General features: G+C 45.8%; 1 protein-coding gene across 6 annotated transcripts; it reads left to right on the top strand.

Moving 5' to 3' along the window:
* The first annotated feature begins 866 nt into the window (after positions 1–866).
* Positions 867–21,084, top strand: EIF4ENIF1 (eukaryotic translation initiation factor 4E nuclear import factor 1). Of its 6 annotated transcripts, none has more exons than XM_066199370.1 (19): positions 867–971; positions 1,400–1,523; positions 4,709–4,782; positions 5,561–5,688; positions 6,248–6,519; positions 7,119–7,320; positions 8,421–8,596; positions 10,109–10,244; positions 10,581–10,760; positions 12,656–12,885; positions 13,765–13,836; positions 14,202–14,385; positions 14,840–14,919; positions 15,299–15,438; positions 15,613–15,697; positions 16,758–16,890; positions 17,975–18,319; positions 18,537–18,701; positions 19,215–21,084. In XM_066199370.1, exons 2-19 carry the CDS (start codon positions 1,428–1,430, stop codon positions 19,439–19,441), a joined length of 2,925 nt encoding a protein of 974 aa, XP_066055467.1. In that variant the 5' UTR covers positions 867–971; positions 1,400–1,427; the 3' UTR covers positions 19,442–21,084. The 6 variants fall into 6 exon arrangements, with proteins under 6 accessions (XP_066055467.1, XP_066055471.1, XP_066055473.1 ...); XM_066199374.1 differs by having other exon boundaries at positions 18,038–18,319; XM_066199376.1 differs by having other exon boundaries at positions 18,257–18,319.
* Positions 21,085–21,592: the final 508 nt, after the last annotated feature.

The following is a 21,592-nucleotide window of genomic DNA, read 5'->3' on the forward strand; positions in this document are numbered from 1 at the left end:
CTGAAAGACTTTCCCGGTGCCTCCGAAAAATCAGCTCCGCTCGCTGCACCAACCTAGCCCTGCTGTCCCACGGGAATTCCAGACTCCGAACTGACAGGAGCCCGGTGTGGGCCGAGAGCACCGGGGCCCTGCGCTGCCGCTGCCGGGCTGGGCCGGACGGGCGCCGTCCCCGCGGGAGCCGGGCCGCGCCCGGCGGGACGCCAAGGCGAGCTGCCCCGGGCAGCGCCCCGAGCCCGCCGCTGACCACGGCCAACGCGCGGCGCCAGGGGAGCGCCCGCCGAGCGCGCTCCCGGGCCCCTCAGCCGCGATCGCCCCGCCGCTTCCCGCCCTTCTCTCACCCCGCGCTCCCCCTGAGGCGAGACGGGAACGGGGACACGGGGACAGTCCCGGGACAGGGACGGGCCGATCCCGCGATTCCGCTGCCGCCCCGCACATGGCGCGCACCGCACCGCGCCGGCGGCCGCCTCCCCCGCGGGGCTGCCCTCCCAGACTGCCTGCAGGCCCTCGCCGAGCCCCGCGCCTCTCCTCACCCACCGCACCGCTCGCCAGGTGAGACGCCGGTTCCGCGGGCGGCCGGCGGCGGGGACACGGGGCGGGCCCGCGGCGCCGCCGCCCTCGGCGCCTCCCGCCGCCTATTCCCGGTCAGGCGGCGGGCGGGGAGCCCCCGGCGCGCGCGCCCGACGCGCCTGCGCGCGGGGCGTTAAATGGGTGCGGAGCGGGCGGCGCGAGGCCCCGGCTACGGCGGCTGAGCGGAGGCGGCGCCGGGCGGAGCGGGAGCGGCGGCGGCGCGCGGGGCGGCCGGGGCTGGGGGGGCGGCGGCGGCGGCGGCGGCGGCAGCGCCGGCCCGGGGCGCGTGCGGCCCCTCGGGTGGGGGCGGGCGGGGGAGAAAGTGGGGCCGGTGGCCGGAGCAGGAAACGCCGCGGGCGGCGGTGAGGCCTTGAGCGGAGCGGAGCGGCGCGGGACACCCGCCGGTGAGTGCGGCCGGCCGGGGATCCGCTGAGTCACCTGCCCCGCTGCCGCCGCTCCCCGCCGCGGCTCCGGCGCCTCGGGACGGCGCCCGGGCCGCGCTGCCCCCGGCCCCTCAGGGCCCCGCGGGGCGTGTGGGGCGCGAGCCCCGGCGGCCGCGCGGCCCGGCCGTGCCCGCGGCCCGATGTCCGTGTACCGGCGCCGCCCGGCGCGGGGCAGGGCCGGCCGCGCCGCCGGAGCCGCCCGGAGCCCTGTGCGAGAGCCGCCCGGCCGGGCCGGGGGATGGGGCGGCGCTGGGAGGGGACAGGCGCTTCTGGGGAACGCGGCTCTACTTTGCTGTGCCCGAGTGCTAAACTGACTCGGGCTGCAGAGAAGATGCACCCTCTAGAAAGGTACGTCTAGAAATCTGACGGGTTGGTTTTGTTTTAATTAGCTCCGCGGTCAAAAGCTTTGAAGTAACCATGGATAAAAGAGGAGGTGCAACAGAAACTGAAAATGGCGATGCTTTTCTGGAGCTGAACAGAATTACAACTAAATACCCACATCGTTACACAAAGGTCAGCCCACCCTCTTCTGGTCTCTGAGTTGTGCGTGGAACTTTCGGTCGCAGGAGTAGAGTGGGAGGTGGAGGCTCCTGGGAGAGGGAGTCAGCGAGGTGAAAGCTGAAAAGCCTTTGCTTGGATTAGGATTTGCAAGGTGGTATCAAACGAGCAGCTTGTTAAATGTGATGCAGTTGTGCAATCTTGTCCTCGATATGCTTTTATTTCCCACCACCTTATTTTAATATCTGAGCGCCCCGCAGCGTGTGCTGAGAGGTTATTGTAGGGACTGAAGTATGTTGTTCTACCAGCTTTCTCAAGCGCTTCGTAGTTCTGCCCTCAGCTGTGTTCTTTTAAGAAGTTGACAGAAATGTTCTTTGCAGTAGGTGCCATTTCCTAGGAAGGACGCTAGATGTTATCAGGACCTCTCGTATGTTTACTGGGTGTTTTTTATAACATTAGACTTGCTCATATTTGATTGCTGGAAGCTTGAACAGTTGTGACTCCAGTCAATGCTCAGTGCTAAAACATTAACACAGGTGCTTTTGTTTAACTGTGATGCCTAAATATGTATGTGTGAGTGGAAGAAAAAGAGCCAAACAACTTGAAAATGGAAAAGAAAGATTGTCCCAGTACAAAGTGAGTTTGATATGCTGTGGGGTTTAGGATTCAAATTTTGTTTGGGGTTTTGGTACCACTGGTGAGAAACGCCTCTGGAAAGAGTCTGTAATGGTGGTTGATTTTCCCATGGCTGCAAGCTGTGGGAACAGGTGGTCATTGCTTTGTGAAAAGCTGTTAAGATACTTTGCAGCAAATGGCCTGAAGTGTGGAACAGGGTGAGATAGTTTACTGTTGCTGACTGTGTTATCTTTCTTGAGGAATTCGGAGCTGTGGGCTTTTTAGTAGGTTGTTTTTGAAAGAAAAAAAAATTATCACTGTGGCTCTGTTCTGTTGAGATAGTAGAGCTCTGGCTTATTTTAAGTAGACATCAACAATAAACCACGTACTTGAGAACTGGCAAAACTTCTTGGGAATCTCTGACTTTTTAGAGAAGATGTGCCCTTAACTTTTGAGGATGCAAAGTATGCTGTTACTCAGACCTAGTTAGTCAGTTAACTGCTAAGTGAAAGAGAAAAGCTGTTTCAAAAGCTCCCCTGCTGAAAAAGTGGCCTCCATTCTCTTTCAGTCTAACCTAACTCTTCTTGTGTAGTAACTGAATGCAGCTTCAATTTCTGCTCTGCTCTTTGGGGCATCATGCAGCCAATGCTGGTGGTGGCTGTTTACTGAAACCAATGCATTGGTAGCTTAGGTTTTGTTAATTCAGTACCTATAGTTCTGACCAGGATAAAGTTGCAGAACTAGTGCCAGAAGGTGCCTAGTCTTGTTTATCAGTTGGTTTCCAAGCAGCCTAAATCAAGAAATACCAGAAATCAGTCTGTGTTAAAATACTTTGCATCATATGGTTTCTCTACAGGTTGCAGCTCAAATATTTTGAGGTGGTGTGGTAATCAGTATTGTAGGGTATTTTCATGTGTTCCAGTTTGCTACTCATTTGGGATTGAGGGAACACTGTTTTGGGGTATGTGCTGCTGATTTGGAAAGGGGAGTGAGTTCCTTTAGTGGTTTATATTCACTTATTACCACAAGGAAAGCATCTGGCTCATACTATGAGTAGTTCTAAGCTTTTTGCTTGAAACTGTTTGATAACAGCTAAGCACGCTTTTTCTCCCAGCCTGCTTAGAATGTGTGTGAATTAAACGTAAAACCCCACACATGGAAGTGCCAGCATTTATCTCCTCTGTTACAGGAGTGCTGTACAGTTTAAGCTGTGTCTTTTCTAGTTCTTGGGAATCTGTTCCTCCAAGGGTGCACAGCTAATGAATGAAAGGCAAGAAACAATTCAAATTTTCCTCACTTGAGTGGAAGAATTGTGATAGGATGTGAATGAGAGGCTGCAGACTCCCTCTCGTGGCCAGCAAAACCAGATTCCCAGTCTGGTGATGGACAGGGCTGTTCATACTTGTAGTGTCTGCATCAGGCTCTGACTGTATCACAGATTGAGGTTTATTTTGGGAAGCTGGGGGCAGGGAGGCCAGGCTCCTTTTAATGGAGCTCTTTTTGCCGAGGTCTAATACAGGGTGATGTTAATGTTTTGTCTGGCTACCAAACTGCCATCTAGAACAAGTGTCAAACTCACATAGTAGGTGAACTGACTTTAATCACGTGGGGAGAAAATGATGTAAAAGTTCTGAAGGATATTGTATTTTGGGGGGCAAAAGGTAGAGTTTTCTTTCAGTTTGGCTGGTTATGGTGTCTGCTGTAGGGATTTTTTTTTTATCCTTCCAGCTGCCTGCTGATCTGTGCACAGTTCTGAATCAATTCAGTGCAGTTGGGAGTGAGGCAGGTTGAAGGAGGGGGATCTTGGGAGAAGGAGTAAGTGTAAATGGAAATGTGCATCTTAACTGCAGCAGAGTTGATGTTGATTTAAAGCACTGATAGTCACAGCATTAACAGTGCTTTCTGAATAGAGCAAACTGCAGTGAGACTGCACTGGTTGCCAGTCAAGTGACTGTCTGCTCAGGGTGTGCACTGGTAAACTAAGGGCTGTTCAAAGCTGGGAGAAAGTGGGAAAACAAGTTATCATTCAGCATTGATATGGTGTTGGGTGGAATGGATAATTGTCTAACCCATATTGATGGTATCTTGGAGTTGGTGGTGGTCAGAAATGGCAAGCTTATGTAGAATTTCCAGATTTACACCAGTAACTGGAATTGTGCTAATGCTTTTTTTTTACCTGCTGAACCTTATATAGCATTAACCACAGCAATTTTGATTCCTTCTTGAGAACTCACCAGCTCTGGTGTCCATGCTGCCTGTGTTGCTTATAAGCTGAACTGTCCAGGGAAGTGACTACGTAAACATTTATGGTGTGAACAGCCTTGGAGTGTTCACAAGGGCTGAACCTGGCCTAGTAAGGCTTAGTGCTTCCCATGAGTGTTTGGTCAGTGGCCACTGGTAGAACAACTGAAATAGAAACGTTCAGTGCTGTATTTCACAGGATGTGAAACAACATATGAGGAAACCTGGGCTGTCAAATTAAAACACTAAATTGAACAGGCAGTCTGGAATAGATGCTTTGAGTCACTTAAATCTTGTCTGAATTGAAACTCATGTCTTGATTTTTAAACTTTTTTTTTTCCTAGGAGGAACTGCTGGATATTAAAGAGCGTCCCTACTCTAAAAAAAGACCTTCTTGTCTTTCTGAAAAATATGACAGGTATTTTCTTGATTATACAGAGGCTATATGCATTTCTTTCAAAATAAAACTTTAAATTGCAAAAACCACTTAGCTAAGAAGTGCTCTTATGTTGATGGAGGGGTACATGTGCTGCAAAGTTCAGACTGCTCCAGGGTCCAGTTTTCAGAAGTACTAATCTACTAGGAAAGCCTCAATGCTCTGGCCAGGGATTTTGCTCACTGAACAGAGATTATTTTCAGCTGGATCTCATAACTTCACACAGCCCAAGTCTTACAGACTTGCAGGCGAGAGTACCAAGAACACAGATGGGTGTGTAGTCCAGACTGGGTCAGGCTGTAACAAGCTGCCTTGCTCAGTGGATTGCTCTCCCATGTTGTCACTGTAGCTCAATTAAAAATGGAGATGAGTGTTCTTGGCTGGTGTTTGTAAGTTCATTAAGCAGCAGTTTCTTTACAATTCAGATGAATTTATTGTACAAGTGTGAGGTTGAGGTAAAATTACCCAAATGCTTAAGAGCAGCACAGTATGATCTACTTGAACTGTTTTTCAGTGTACCAGGCAAACTTCAGTCTTAAAATCTGATACTGGGTATTTTACTTCTTTGCTGTTACAGAAGAGTTCCAAATAGTGTGTGTGAAGTAATAAACCATAGTAAGGCAGATTTATGCGTTGAGTATGAAGGATAATTCACTTTACAGGTTGCTAACCAGTGAATTCTAGGTTTCCAGCAGCAGCGTTATGAAGTGTTTATTAGACTACAAGGTAGCAAAACAATCCTGCAATTTTATTTTCCTAGTGATGGTGTCTGGGATCCAGAGAAGTGGCATGCATCTTTATATCCAACTTCAGGAAGAACTTCACCAGTGGAAAGCTTTAAAAAAGATTTGGATTCAGATCGGACTTCTCTTATGCGTAGGATAGTAGGTGAGTGTGTTCTGCAGCACCTTGCTCAAAACTGAACCCGGGCTTTTGGCAGAACCTTTCTGTTGGGATAACACAAAGGAGGCTAAACAAAGTCTCGGAAAATTGTTTGACTGCATAGGGTAAGTGTCAAAAACCTTGATTGCTCCAACCAGACTACAGTGGGGTTTCTGGTGACTTATCCAAGAACAAGCCTGGGCAGGATTCAGTGGTATCCTCCTATTCTTGCCGTGTAATAGTGAATACAGAAGTAAAATGCAAGTGCTGGGACAATTTCCCTGCAGCTCAAGGCTGAGTACTTAGAAGGTCTATAGCGAGAAAGCAGGTACTTCCTAGGAGACCGCAGTAGTTCTTCAATACCCAGCTGTAAATCTCTTCATTGCACTTCCTGTGGTGCAGCTAGATCAGCGTTATTTCATCAGAACTAAATCATGGGCATTTTTCCTTTAAAAGCCCTGGGATAGCAACAAGGCTATGGCACAGAAGGCTGCTACACAGACAACTCACTTATCTTCACTAATGCGTTAAATTCAATGCTTTTTGCGTGGTGTTCGACTCGCAGACCCAAGGGAGCGAGTGAAGGAGGATGACCTGGATGTGGTGCTGAGTCCCCAGAGGCGGAGCTTTGGCGGCGGCTGCCATGTGACCGCCTCGGTCAGCTCCCGCCGGGCCGGGAGCCCCCTGGAGAAGGACAGCGACGGCGTCCGTGTCATCGGCGGCCGCAGGATCGGCAGCGGCAGGATCATCTCCTCCAGGAACTTCGACAAGGACCACCGCGGGGGGGACGCCAGGGACCGCGATCGCGACAGGGACTACAAGGATAAACGCTTCAGGGTTTGTTCCTTCTGGGGCTCATTGCGCTTTAAATTGGGGGTTTGGTCGCCCGGCACTGGGGGCAGGTGGGCTGCATACGGCACTTCAGTGTTCTGTGCAAGCAGGCCCTTCGTTCTTAGGGAGTGAAGGGTGAGCACCTGGTGCTTCAAAAGGTGCATTCCTTCAGAGAGCTCCACAGGGGTGCATGTAATGCTGTTCATCAGACAAACCCTGCCTGTGGCTGGCTTTGACCAGCAAGACATTCAAAAGTCTCGTAGTTCCTTTGCAGTTCTTGACTTTGCAGTTGTCAGCACTCATTGTCTTTAACTTCAGCAAATGGGAGGTTTCCACGCTTTCAGGCCTTTTTTTGTACTTTTTTTTTAAAGAGGTACTGCTAACTCTCAGGCTGCAAAACTGAATTTATAGAAGCACTTGCAGAGAGGTAGCTTTTGGTGTGATGAAGCAGAAATTCAGCTGTGAAGCTTAAAATTTAAAAACTTAGAGTGTACAGAGGGGTTGTATACACATTTAGAAATACCCAGAACTGGTGAGAAAGGTGGAAGTTGAGGAAGAATCTTCAGCATTTTATTAATGCTAATGTTTTTAATATCCCCCTTCAGAGGGAATTTGGTGACAGCAAACGTGTCTTTGGGGAGCGAAGAAGGAATGATTCCTACACTGAAGAGGAGCCTGAGTGGTTCTCTGCTGGGCCTACGAGTCAGTCTGAAACCATTGAGCTCACAGGATTTGACGATAAAATTTTGGAGGAAGATCACAAAGGGAGAAAACGTACGAGGCGACGCACAGCCTCACTGAAAGAAGGTGAGGGCAGATTTCACAAAAGCTCTGCCTGTCTGCTAGTGGGGTGGAGTGCTGGGTGTGCAGGTGACTGTGACAGATCCAGACAAGTGTAAATGAACACCTTTATCTTAAACTTGCACAGCTTTTGGTCATCCTGAAGCATGTAAAGCCTATGATGGTATTTGTAATCTGAAAGATCAATTAGGTTATAAATTACTTTTTTTTCCCCCAAAGAGAGGCAGGATTGAGAGGCTGGGAAAAAACCTTGTATGGATGTTGAATGATGTCAAGAGTTGATAGGTTATTCTAAAGCTCTTGTCCATATATCCTGCTGGGTGCTGAAGGCTCTGTTTAAATTAAGCTAATGCTTTGAGGTACTTGAAATATTTTTTCCTTATGGTAATGCTAAGATTAGGAACACTGATCTGGGCATACAGCTGCCAGTAACATAGCTTTAAACTGGATTAGGAGACCTGAATTTGTGTGCAGTCATTGGATTATTAAAAAAAAAAGCAGTATGGTAAGAGAGAAGATGACTTTTTAATGCTAAGAGTTCTGCAGGTGGACACCATAACTGGATTGTAGTGCAGTTCCAAGCACAGGAGTTTGTAGCCATGTCACAACTTGTTTGCAGTGCCCTGTGCAAGCTTGCTGAGAAATCTTTTAAGTGGGAAGTGCCTTGCTCCTGATGGAGGAGAAGCAGTATTTGTCATATGCTGACTATTAAGAACCCCTGTCAAAAAGGCAGGAGCTGCCAAAAGATTCTTGATGGAAAAACAGCAGCAGCTGTTGACTTTCTGCAACAGCTGTATGTGCTTGGTGTGGCATAACAGCCCAGGCTGATCAGGATGCAGTTGTTTGTGCACGGTTAAATGACAATTCCTATTTTTTTGAGCTTGATACTCCTACCAGACTAGAAGCTCTGTGCTAGGAGTTGCAGTGGGTGCTGCTTTCTCTTGCAGGAGCCAGCACAGTGTCACTGGTGAGTTATCAGCTGGGGACTGGGTTTCTTTGGGCCTGTGCTTCTAAGCCTTGGGCAAGTGCATTGGCTCTCAGGCACTGTTCCCACAGGAAATAGTCAAAGTCAGCGATTCAGCAGTCACTTGATTTTTCTTTTCAAGGCATAGAATGCAATGGTGGAGTGGCAGAAGAGGATGAAGTGCAAACTGTCCTTGCCAATGAAACCCCAGCAGATCAAGAAGTTCCTAGAGAAGCTGTTTTACAAGAACCAGCTCCGGGAGAGTTTGACTTCAATGAGTTCTTTAACTTGGATAAAAGTGTTCCTGGCCTGGCTTCAGTGAGTTTTCTGGGTTTAAAGACTGTGTATATTCATGAGAAGCATTTTTGCTGCAGCTGCATTCTGTGAAAGCTAAAAGTTGTCACTTTGTGGAGGTTCCTTTATGAAGTGTGTGAGTTTAAGATGAATTTGCAGAGATTCAGCTTTGGAGTGTTAGGATGTTTCTGCCTAAGTGCTATCCCTGGCTCTGGCTCCATCTCCAAACTGTTTCAGGCAAACCAGCTGACTATTTGTCCTTTCTTTTGGTCACTACTTGAAGGCTCAAACTTGACAATCTGAGTGGATCTTCTCTGGAATTATTAAAGATCTGTTCAGAGAAGACTGACTATACAAATTTAGTCTAGCTGAAGACAACCTTTTCTATCTGAGTCTGGGAATTGCAGCAAACAGATCTTCTGTGCAGAATTCCTGGCAGGCAGTGAGCCTGGAGAGACTGGTGGTAATGTGCCTGAAAGGATTTATGTCTTAAAGGGTTTGAATCTTCATTACTTTAACCTTTAAGAGGCTAATTAATATTTTAGAACTATTACTCCTGTGTTGGATAAACACAGCCTACCAATTCAGTCAAAAGTCAAAAATTGTGTTCTGACTGCAAACAAACAGACCTGACATGGTTTAGAAACATTGAAGTTTGAGAAAAGAATGACTTCTGACCTAATCTTCAATGTGGACAAGCTGCTTGCATTAGAAAAGTCATCAAATGGTGCCAGTAATTTGGTCAATACATGGAGGAGAGTTCCCTCTCCCTACAGAAGTTGTAAATGGTTTCTTTAGGCTTGATAATCTGATTTTCAGCACACGTGCAAGAGGTGACTCCTTTCAAAATCAGGGAGTTCCCAAGTGAAAATACCTGCTGATGAAACAGATGGGCAGATGTTATGACTTGTCATAAAAGTGAGTTTCTTTGTGCTGGTGATGTCTGTGACAAGTGTTATGATAGGTTGTACATTTCTTGTCTTAATTCTTCTAACAGGCTGGAGTCAAACAATCAAAACCAAATGAAGCAATACTATTTTTTCCTGTTGTAAACAGTGTTGAATGCTCCATGTTTCAAAAAAACCCAATTTCTCTGAGAGGAAGAAGCTGCTCTTCCTTTTGTCTAAAGGAAAACATGCTGCCTGAGACTGTATCTGTGCCTATTGAGCCAGGCTTTAACTGGGTACTGTCCTGCAGGATAGGAGAAGCTTTAGTTTGAGTTATGCTTTTATAATGCACTTGTTTTTAAATACTTGGAGTTCTTTTGACACTTCTACTTTTAAATGGCGTGGTTAATGGTCTGGGTGCTCAGATTGTGCTTTTTCAGTCACAGCTTCACTGTGGGTAAATAATTAGTGTCAGTTAGAGATGTACACTGGGTTATGTTAACTGACTGCAGGAAAGCAGCAGATCAAAGCTTTGAAACTCTGGGAGCAGCATCTAGTTGTCTGTAGCAGAAGAATCTTGCTTGCACAGTAAAGCTTTCAGAGGTGTTGCTGATGTTGCTGACGTTCCTTTCTTTTTTCCCTCCCTTAGATGATAGAGGATGTGCTGGGGGAAGGTTCAGTGTCTGCCAGCAGGTTCAGCAGGTGGTTTTCTAATCCCAGTCGTTCTGGAAGTCGGTCAAGCAGCTTGAGATCTACCCCTCATGAGGAACTGGAGAGGCTAGCAGGTAAGGCTGCAGGACAGTGCAGGGCCAGGTAGCTCCTTCCACATTCTCTCTTACTCATTCAATGAGAAGATGGCAGATAAGGCTTTAGGACAGCGAATTCTCCCACAGTTTAAGCACTTGGCGTTCTTCTGGAAGCTCTTAGAGTAAGCAGCTGTAAGTTCTTTTTTAATAAATGTTCTTGTCTGTGCTTCCTGATGACTTTCCAGCTGATCTTGGGCGAAGGGGTGTGAGGCATAACTTTGCAGTGGCATGTTGGAGTTGGTTGCCAGTGTTGTTCATCTTGAGCCATTGGGTTGGTAAACTGATGTCGCAGTGCTCCTGGTTTTGCTGTTTCAGGTCTAGAGCAAGCCATTCTCTCCCCTGGCCAGAACTCTGGAAACTACTTTGCTCCCATTCCATTGGAAGACCACTCTGAAAACAAAGTGGACATCCTAGAAATGCTACAGAAAGCCAAAGTGGACTTAAAACCTCTTCTCTCAAGTCTTTCAGCCAACAAGGAAAAGCTTAGAGAGAGCAGTAAGTGCCTCTTCAGCTATTGTCAAGTTCTCGTGATGCAGTATCTCCCAGCAAGAGGCTTGGTATTCTGGAAACCTCCACTGCCAAATCCAGCAGTAGGCAGTGTTATAGATTTACTTACAGTACTGAAAACTCAGTATTCAGCAGCTCTCAGTTGTGTCAATATCATCACTGACTCTTCTCATCCTAATCACAGGATGACTTCAGGACTTTCTCAGACTGCTTTAGTGGCCAGAAACCATTATAAGATGATGCAAGTCTTGATCTGAGTTTCCAGCTTTGTGTGTGGCATTTGTATAAGGTTTTTCGTACTGGTGACTGGTAGTGTCAGCTCTGAAACTGTGACATTTAAGCTCTGGCTTTACCAAAAACCAGCAGTGTAAGTCATCCTTGACAGTGTCTGTCATGGATCACATTGATCCATTAAATGTCAGTATCTTAAGAAGTTGAACAGTGGCTTGAGAATGTGTTTGGTTTTGGTTTGTTTTTTTCTCAAGGGTGCCTCCAGCTTAGGGATTTGCATGTCTGAGCCCATAGCATGCATGGAGTGTACCAAGTGCATGTGGTCTGTGAAATCTTGAGGCCTAGTTCCAGATTGGTTTCTCTTTGGCAAGCAGCATGTATTGCCATGTAAACTGGACTGAAGAAAAAGTGAAGCCCCTCTGATTAATGTGAAGCAGCTAGGAAGGAAAGCATCTAAGCACTGCAAATATTCTTCAGCATCCAGTCTGGGAGTAGGCAGTGTTGGCTAACATGTGGAGAACTTCCTTAATTTCACTTAAAGACTTGTAGTTCTATTTCTGTTCTGCTTAGTCTGACTTTCCTACTAAAAACTTTTTCAACTTTGATCCTCACAAACCAAGGATGAAGGAACAAAAGTCTGTGGGCAAGCTTCCATTCCCTCAAAAGTACCTGATGTGGGGCTCTGCATTCCCATAAAATGCTGTACAGCTCTTCAAGTGTTGTGGAGTTTTCAGGTCAATTCCTCTCCACCAGCATCATATTTACTCATGTTCCATGCTGCATGTCTGCCATCATTGTTTCTTTTCTCCACCTTCTTGCCCAAATTTCCAGTAAATCTTATTTCTTTGGGCCAACATCTGCAACCCATGGCATGCTTCTGTCTCTTCTTCCTTTTCTTTTAAGGTGTCATACCTTGTGATGTGTGTTAGCTGGTCCATAAAGCATGTTTAGCCTTGATGTCAGGCACCAGTAGGTGTTTATAGATGTGTGTGTATATATATATATGCATATACAGGAAAAAATTACTGCCAAGAGCACTGTACCTTATGCTGGTTATGCCAGTGAAATCTTTCTATAAGAGGCTTTAATTTCTGAGCAGAAAATCTACTTCAAGCTTTATACACACTGAGCTTAAGTGTGTAGCTGAGTCCTTAAAAGTATCTAGATTTCCAGGTATGTATTCTTTCTACTTACAATAGCTTCAGAAATTTGACATGGCTTGCACTGTGGCTGTAAAACCATCTGGTCTCCTGGAGTGTGAGATAAAGGAAACTTTCCTGATTGAAAAAGAAAACAACTCAGTTGTCACGTGAATGTTCTCTGTTAAACGCAGGAAAAGTTGTAAAATGTAGTAACAGCATTTCTTGCAGGATAAATGAGAGTGAGAATTCAGTAGCTGAAGCCTAAACAGGTTCTTGGAGAGTCTTACATGGCAGTAGTTGTACGTGTCAATTCTCTGAATTTGGATATTTTAGAATGTCTGTCTAAACACAGGTCAGTCATGGTTTGACAGCTAGTATCAATATCAAAAAAAAAAAAGTTTTTAGCTGTTCCTAGTTTTCAAACAACTTCTATTCAACACCTGCACAAGAATTACTAGCTCACTTGAGAGCAGAACTGTGTTTTATCAGTATTTCTCCTGTATTTCTCAGCACATTCAGGAGTTGTACTTTCAGTGGAGGAAGTTGAAGCCGGGCTAAAAGGCCTGAAAGTGGATCAGGAGGGGAAAATTGCCACTCCCTTTATGGCTGAGCAGATGGAAGAAGCCCTGAATGTCAGTGGCTCCAGACAGATGAAGAAGGATGGCGATATGACTGCGTTTAACAAACTGGTCAGCAGCATGAAGGCAAGTGGGACTCTGCCTTCACAGCCCAAAGTCAATGTAAGTAGCAGCCTGGCTCTGGTGGCCTGTGTTAGCTGCCAACCCTTACCTGAAGCCCAGATGTTTTTAGGGCCTTTTGTTTAGTAGAGGTGTGGCAGGGAACAATCCATTATTTTACACTTTTAACATCACTTGTACTAAGATGAAACTGAGGTGAGGACTTGTTAGCTGGAAGATTAATGTTAAACAACAGGTGATAGTAAGGTTTAGACTGCAAGGGATTGTAGGATGAAATTTCATCCTGCCGCTAACTGCCTGAACAGTGCACTTGACCCAAAAGCTGTCAGTAAATATTTCTGGCACCAGAAGATACTTCTAACGACCGAGTAGGTCTAAGGCATTTGTTTTTCCTGCCAAACTATGCCCAAGGACTTTCAGACTCATCCCACTTCACTAAAAGATAGTGAAGAATGCAAATTTGCCCCGTGAAGAATTTGCAGATTGATCTCAGAACTTAAATCAAGACTTTTGCTTCTGAGTGTCTCTCTACATTAATGTGCAATTTTGATGCTCAGAAGAATACCTTAAATAATTTCTTTAACATAGAAATACTTTCCAGTTTGTACGTATTTTCAGTTAACCAGTGCCTCAGTGTTCCATCTCCACTTTACAGAATTAAATTCATATATTTGACCCCAACCTGAATGAGGCACAGTGAACTACCCTGTATGCAATCTAGCACGGGGCATTTTTCTAGACAGGGGAGATCTGTGAGCCAGCTCAGCCCTTAACTTTGCTGAAATTTTATTTGGCTGATGCATAAACTACTGTTCTAACAGAAAAGATGAAGTTATTTCTGTCACTGAGACAAATGCAGATAGTCTCTTCATGAGCTTGGTTGTGGCTATGTCTAACTTGCTGTGTTTTTTGTTTTCTTAGCAGAGCCTTGAAAGCCACTTAATGTCACCTCCAGAGATGTCAGGCCAGCCTCTATCAAAGAATATTCTGCAGGTATTCTAACTGGGGGGAGGGAAGTACTTAAAAGCATATCCCCAATGGGAAAACAAAAATTATTTAAAAATAAGGCATTTAAGGCAATTCTGGGATCAGTAGTCAGACAAGAAACTATAGAGAAGGAAGAGCTAGGGACTAGATCAGTTTACCTAAAAATTTGTCTTGTCCTGTTATTTCCTATAATTACAGTTTGAAAATAAAAAGCTTGCTGAGTGCCAAATTCTGGGCAAACCAGGGTTGGTGTACCTGGCTGCACAAGTCCCCCTTGTCTCTAAATTGCTCTAAACAGGGCAGCCTGTAGTGCAGTAAAACGAGCTTGTTTGTGTAAATTGGTCATAATTTGAATGTTTTCCTCTTCTTAGGAACTTCTTGGCCCACCCATTACCAGACCTGCTTCATCCAATGTGTTAAGTGGCCTGATGGGTGGTTTGGAGCCTGCAGCCTCCTTGCTGGCACAGAGAGCCCCATCTCCCCCCATTGCACCTGTGTTCCCAACGCGAGCTGCTTCTGCAGATTACCTGCGCCACAGAATATCTTCACCCATTGGTGAGGCTGCGTGCAACGTGGGGGTTTATTACTTGAGCTTTTCTTAAGACTGCTTTCCAGAACTACAGAAACTTCCTGGCACTTGCTGGGCAGCTAGGGCAAACTGCCTTTTGGGTGCAAAGTGCCCTTTCACTTACTAGTCTGTAATGTGAAATTCATGGCCCAGACCTCACAGTGAGTTCTGGTGTGGAATAGTGTGCTCAGCTGCTGTGTGAGAATAACTTTCAAGGACTGCTTGGCCATTTGTATTACAAAACGCTACCAGAAGCCTCCTTTGTAGCTCTCCAGCTCTGTGAAAAGGAAGAGATATAGCTCTATGTGGATTTAAGGGATTGAGCTGAGAGTCTTCACAAGGAATTCTTAATTCATGCAGCATTAATTTACTTTGGGATATTGGTTGTGTATTGAAAGAAACTGTTAGTACTTTTAAATACAACTGTTAAATATTCTTTAGGTTTTGGACAAGGTTCTCAGCAATTGCTTGGTGATCCATTTCCAGGTGTAAGGAAGCCCATGAGCCCAGTTGCTGCACAGGTGAGATGGCATTCTTTTTGTTTAATGTGCTTGCATCTCTCTCTGTTCTGTGGTCTAGAGCTAACTTGTGGAAACACTTTGCTGTTGCATCCAGATGTTCGTGCTTCATTAAGTTTACTCTGGATGCGAGGATGCAAAGTCTCATTTACTACAGTCTCAGAACCTCATTGCAATTTGGTCCATCTAGGAGTACCTCAGGCATAAGATTTGTTGAAACTTCTATTGCCTGTTAATAAAACAGACTGTTGGTGTGCAGGTGTTGGGGAAGGCATTAGTAGCTATGGCAGTCAATCTTCAGTATTGAAAGATCTCCAGTATTTAAAAACCCCAACCAAGTACGGGCTTTGACTTGTGTGGTTTTTGTGCAACTCTGCCTCAGATGAGTCCCCTGGAGATCCAGCAAGCTGCATTGGAGGGGCTGGCACTCCCACATGACTTGGCCATACACGCAGCAAACTTCTATCAGCATGGCTTTGGTAAACCACAAATGGACAAAAGCAGAGATGGCTACAGAAACAGGTGAGCACCCAACTGGAAAATTTAAGGGCTATGCTATTAACTGATTTTTAATGGGAATATTGTCTTTCGCTAGATATTGGCACTAGTCACTCAGGGTTGCGTTGGTTCTTGGCAATGCTGCCTTTGATTCTGTGCCAAGAGCAGAGCCTTTCCTGACTCCCTGTCCCTTCACAGGCAGCAGCGAGTGGCTAAATCCCCTGCACCAGGACACAGAGGGAATGCATCTTCTCCAGCCCCCGCAGCATCCATCACCAGCATGGTCAGTACCTGATGTTCAGTGCTGCAGGAGAACTGTAAAAGTGTCTGCAGGAACCAGATGACAGCAGTGGGAATCAATGGCAGAAAGGGAGGCCATGGAGTTAATCATACTCGTGCTGTATCTGTGGCCACATGATACAAGAATGAGTTTCCCTTGATGCTTAAACTGAGCGTCTTCACCTTGGAAAAGAGCCTTTTCTGACTGCTGTCTTAGCTAAAACTGAACAAATAGCATTAATGTTACCTTGACCTCATCTTCTGAAACCAAATGAAGGTGATTCTGAAAATTCAAGCCATCATATTTTGGTGCCTAAATTTTCAGAAGACCAGTGCTGAAAGCCATGAGATGCTTCAGAGAACACTGGTGTTTGGGTATGAAGTGCTTGACCCAAGTGTCTGTGGGTTGAAATAATACCTAGGAGCTTCAGGGTCACTTGGAAAAGGAGTAAAATCCCAAAGCCAAGCTGTCGCCTCTCTGCCTTCAGTACTGCGTAGAACGCAGTTTTGATCTAAATTTTCCAATTAATGAGTCAGGTACTCGCAGCTCACGACTGACACAGAGAATCACCTGCCCGATGAAACAAGTAATACAAGTTTGTATTCCAAATGAGTGACTTCCCCAGGTGCTATGAAACTGTGAATGGGGGAAAACCCAGATGAGGCAATAGTTATCTGCACAACACCAGCCCTGAGCACAGGGTGATGAAGCAGCTCTAGAGGAATATCTGTGGAGCTGTCCTTCTGACCAACAGCAAAGGGGAAACAGCTGGAACTTACACTAAAGCTCAGCTATTTTGTTTCAAGCCTGTTAAGGTACATTTAACTGAGAACAGCTGCAGACTTTGATATTGGACTTGCAAAAAAGCTAAAGAGAAATGCTTAAACTATAGAATTAAAGCTATGAAACGAGGTGAAGCGAAATCACGGGCACACAGCAGCTGATCCGAAAGAGCTTTAAATGGAAAGGATGTGCTAGAATTGGTGTCCACCCACAACTGAGACATTGTGGTGTGGGTCATGAGCACTGGGTGAGGCTTTGCTTCTTGCTGTGTTCTGTGCAGCTGTCTCCTTCCTTCACACCTACCTCGGTCATTCGCAAGATGTATGAGAGCAAGGAGAAAAGCAAAGAGGATCCAGTTTCTGGGAAAATGAAAATCAGTGATGTTAAAGATGAAAATCAGAGACCAAATGAAGGTATTGTAATGGCTTTAAAATACCATAAACAAAAGGGATTTGGAATAGACTCAGATTATCTCAGCACATAATACAGCCAGGCTACCTTTAGACATTCCTGATCCATGGAGTTGAGGAGGGTGTAGAAGTGAGGGAGCCTGTGGGAGGAGGGGATTCACTTCCAAGTGCACTCTTCTAGTACTGCTGGGGCTTAATTTCCTATCAATTTCTGAGCAACTAAGATGCCTGGACCATAACTGTTTGCAACTTTTCTTGCTGAACAAGCACAGTGACCATAATGCTTCCACAGCTGTCTACACCAGTAACTGAAAACCTGGAGTTGTCTTGAGACAACTGAACAGTCAAAACTGAGACCAGCTGAGCTGTTAAGCGTAGCAGATCAGGGAAGCATTCTGTCACCCAAAGTGATGTAAGAGGCTATTAAAAGGAAATGCTCAGCACCAGTTGCCTGACGTGGTCAGCGGTCACGGCATTGTGCTTCAGCTCTGGTAGCTGCAGAGGCAGCTTGCAGTTCATGGTAGCAGTCCAACTGAAATACCTCCGCTGCAGTAGTTGATGCCAAGGTGTTTTAGGCCTTGTCCAACTCATCTGGATGGTCTGTGGAAGTAGCTTCTGGAGGTGCTTTAGTGTTCCGAATCTTGCTAAGCAGATGTCAGACATAGAAGGCTGCTGTTAACCCCCAAACACAGCTAAACTGAAAAACTGACTTCTGGCACAACTCCAGCTTAAAATCTTGTCTAGGGAGGTCTCTTGTGCCTCCTGTGACCTTTGGCAGTGACTCATCCATGCTGCTAGTTCAAAATTCCTAAGAAAAAGGAAAAATGAGAATTAAAAGTGGAGTTACTGCTGACTCTGATCTAATTTAAGTTTCCTGTACAGGGATTTCTGTGGAACATACTCCTTCTCATTACTCTTTTGAAATAATTTGGCCAGCAGCATCCAGAAAAAAGATGCTTACTATTAAATATATACAACTACAGTTCAGCTAGTTCTGAAATCTAACTATCAAATCCAATCATTAAGCTTTAATTTTCGTTAGGTGCAATCTCTAGCTGTGGACTGTAATAGTTGTATTCAATTCTAGCTACAGATAACCTACTGTCTAGTTCTGTGGAGAATGCAGATCAAGGAACTTTGCCCACCTTAGGTACCAAACTACCTGCACTGCAACGCTCTGCATGTTCCACACCTCTTACCCAAGCAAATCGTTGCACCAAAGAGCAAGACTACAGGCCCAAATCAGCTGGTAGGAAGACTCCTACAATGGCCTCCCCAGTACCAGGAGGCCCTTTTCTTCGTCCTGTTCATCAAGTCCCCCTTGTTCCCCATGTACCACTTGTACGACCTGCTCATCAACTGCACCCAGGACTGGTCCAGAGAATGATGGCACAGGGGGTCCATCCGCAACACCTTCCTCTGCTGCAAGCAGGTAATCCATGCTTCTTTCCCTCTTCACGCATGTTCTCTTTGAGACTGACTTTGTGTTAGGAACAGCACAGACTGATGCTACTGGTAGTCTGTATTATATCAGAACTGACCTTTAAAATCAGACAATAAATTCCAACGCGTCTAAACACAAGTGTTTTGTTTTACATTAAATTCCTTATGCTTATCAGGTGAGAAGTTCTCTCGCTCATTTTCAACAGGTATGCTTCCTCCTGGAGTGGACCTGTCTCACTTGCAGGGAATATCTGCTCCCATCCTTGGCCAGCCTTTTTACTCACTACCAACAGCAAGCCATCACATCCTGAATCCACGCTCGGGGACACCTCTGCAGCTCGCCATGATGCAACAGCAGCTACAACGATCAGGTAGGGTAAAACTGACCGCAGGATTGTGAGATCCGGGCTACACTCTGGGGCTTTGAGTACACTGTGCTAGCAGGAAGCTACTTTAATTTAGTTATTCGTTATCACTAACGTTGTGTGGGTCTCAGGTGGTTTGGGTCACTGCAGGCTGCTTCGCCAGAACTAAGTGCAAGTGAAGTGTTCGGTTGCAGAACGTGTGTTGCTACTGACAGCTCTGACTCTTGCAGCATGTGTGCAAGCTTTCAGCCTTCCTGGGCCACAGGCCACCCACCTTCTCCAGGGAAATGCTATTTGATCCCGGTCTTCCCTTCAAACCCGTGTGATACCGTGTCCGGAACTGGCAGTGTCAGGCCATTTATGGGAGTACTAATGACACTAAACACGTGGTGCCTGGACTTCCTGGGGCTCATAGAAAGAATAAAAGCCACATGCAGCTCACATGCCTTATCAGGTGATAGCTCGAGGGCAAATCTGTGCTGGGTATTACTCCACCTCTAACAGCTTTACATTTCACAGGCTCTGGAGCACAGGGATCACCTGCTGGTGCACAAACAACCCCTCAAAACGTGCTGCCCCGGACTGGATTATCTCACGGGCACACGCAGCTCGACCATCGCCCCAGCCAGAGAAGTGGCTCTCCCATTGGCCTTGCAAAATGGTTTGGTTCAGATGTGTTGCAGCAGCCTCTTCCATCCATGCCATCCAAAGTCATCAGTGTAGATGAACTGGAATACCGGCAGTGAACAGTGACCACTGGGTGGAACATTTGTGATTCTTTAGACTGGATGAAAATGTCCATAGTCAGGACTTCACCTCTGTTTGGTTTTTTGGGGCTTTTATTTTTAGCACTCTGTGCAAAATTTCCTTTTGAGAGACTAAAGCACATGGCACCTGTCCTGGTCTCATGTCTGCATCAAGACTAAAGGATCCATTATGGCTTGGATAGTGAAGCCTGAAGAAATTTAGATGCACGACAAAGCCAGTTTAATCCTGGAAGTGTCTAATTTTTTTTTGTTTGTTTGTTTTTGTAAGATATGTGAATGAAGTGCTGATATTCTCTAGTGTAGAGGTAGCAGCTGTGGATTCCTTCTGCAGAAAACTACATGTATAGACCCTTCTGTACAGACTTGTGTATAAACAATCTTTTGTACATACACACCTAGAATAGCCTTTTTGAATCTATACAGCTGTACATAAGAGTAGCTGATAACAGTTGAGCTTTAGTTGTGCCTATGGTTTGGACCTTTCTCCATTGTACGTGTGGGACTTTCTTTAAGATTAAAGCTGCATATCCTAAGTGTGAGTGAACAGGATGAAGTTGCTTTGCCTTTTCTTGCTGCTCATCTCCTCTAGGTCTCCCTCTCACATTTCTCTGTCATGTACTGTGCACTCAGTGTAGCTAAAGTGTCGAAGTAAAAGCCCACATCTTGCTGTCTATGTAACAAAGGTCTGACTCCCTGTGACTGTTGCCACCAAATGAGAGAATTGTTTAGTCTTTGGAAGCCTTGAGGGTGGGACCTGGTGCAGTCATGATAAAGCCAGATCTTCAGTCTGTAGGTACCTACTGGTTGTTCTTTCAAGAGGGCTGGTGCTGGTCCTTGTTTAGCTGCAGTATTTTCCTTGTTTTAATCTTTCAAGCCAGTTACTAAAGGTCATCAAAATGGAGCCTTGGAATCCTCACCCTTCAACTCCTCAGTCATAGCTGTGGATATTCTGTACTGCCTTCAGTGCTGTTCATGGAAGGGAGTCCCAAGAACTGTCCTCAATCTAGTGTGCATCCAGTGATGCCATTACTGTGAAATTTGCCTTTGGAGTCTTGTTCTGTGGCTTGAAAGGGGGAGGATGGGGTAGTTTTGTGATCTTACTGTGTATATTTGGTTTTAAAATACTATGTTCCTTTTAAGCCTGTTTCACTTCCCTGAACAGTTCAATGTTCTCTTCCATCCTTCTGCATGGTTCCTCACTTCACTCCTTCACTTGTGTTGAGTCTAGTACTGCTGTCATGTCCTCTACCTAGCTTAGGCCATTGTGCTCTTTTAAGAGGTGAAAGTAAAAGCAGAACTCTCACAGACTTGCTCTTTCTTAGGTCTCACTGAAAGCAAAACCAGCAGCAGGAAAAAATAAATCACTTGTCTGTATTCTAACCCTTGCCAGCGTGCTGTGGTGGGTTTGTTTCAGTGCAGCAGCGACAGTGTTGTATGGAAATAGCAAGCTGAAATCTCCAGCCTGGAAGCTGTTGGAGGTCACCCATACTTCTAGTGGTTGTTCCCAAAACAATCCTTGTAAAACATGCAATCACCAGCTTGTCCTTGTAAGATTGTTTTCATACTTTTTTAACTTGACACTTTCCCAGTAACATTCTGTAAATAAAGTTGATTCTACCAGCTCTCTGTATCAGTTGCTCTTGTACTAAATTATGTCAGAATATTGATTAATTTTTAGCACTGTTCTTGTGGGTAAGATGGGACTAGGGTTTGAGTTGAGATGCAGTAAGCCTCAATTAGTCCAGGGGTGGGGAGGATCAATCTGCTTTCAGAAGAGTAACGGGCCTCACTGAAGACCCAGAAGGGAATTGCTGCCATTTAAATGCCATGGGTTAAGTGTGAGGAATGAGGCTCAGTGTATTAGTTGTTGTTAAACTAACCTCTAAACAACGTGTGAATGTGAGGAAACAGCAGTGAAGCCCAATCTGAGCAACAGCCTCATCTTCTGCCCCTTCCACTCAGGCTCCTAAGCCAAGCACACCTGCACACACAGTTCAGCTCACCCATGCAGGGATCTAGAAAAAGTACAGGTGGAAATGCTTGGAGTAGAATCAAGGCTTGGATGTTTCCCTACCAGGCTGAATAGCAGCCACTGTTCCAAGGATTTAGTGCTTGAGTGGGTGTCTCTAA

This window comes from Chamaea fasciata, unplaced genomic scaffold, assembly GCF_029207755.1.
Source record: "Chamaea fasciata isolate MVZ Bird 193981 ecotype frontalis unplaced genomic scaffold, bChaFas1.0.hap1 SCAF_18, whole genome shotgun sequence".
NCBI classification, from domain to species: Eukaryota; Metazoa; Chordata; class Aves; order Passeriformes; family Sylviidae; genus Chamaea; species Chamaea fasciata.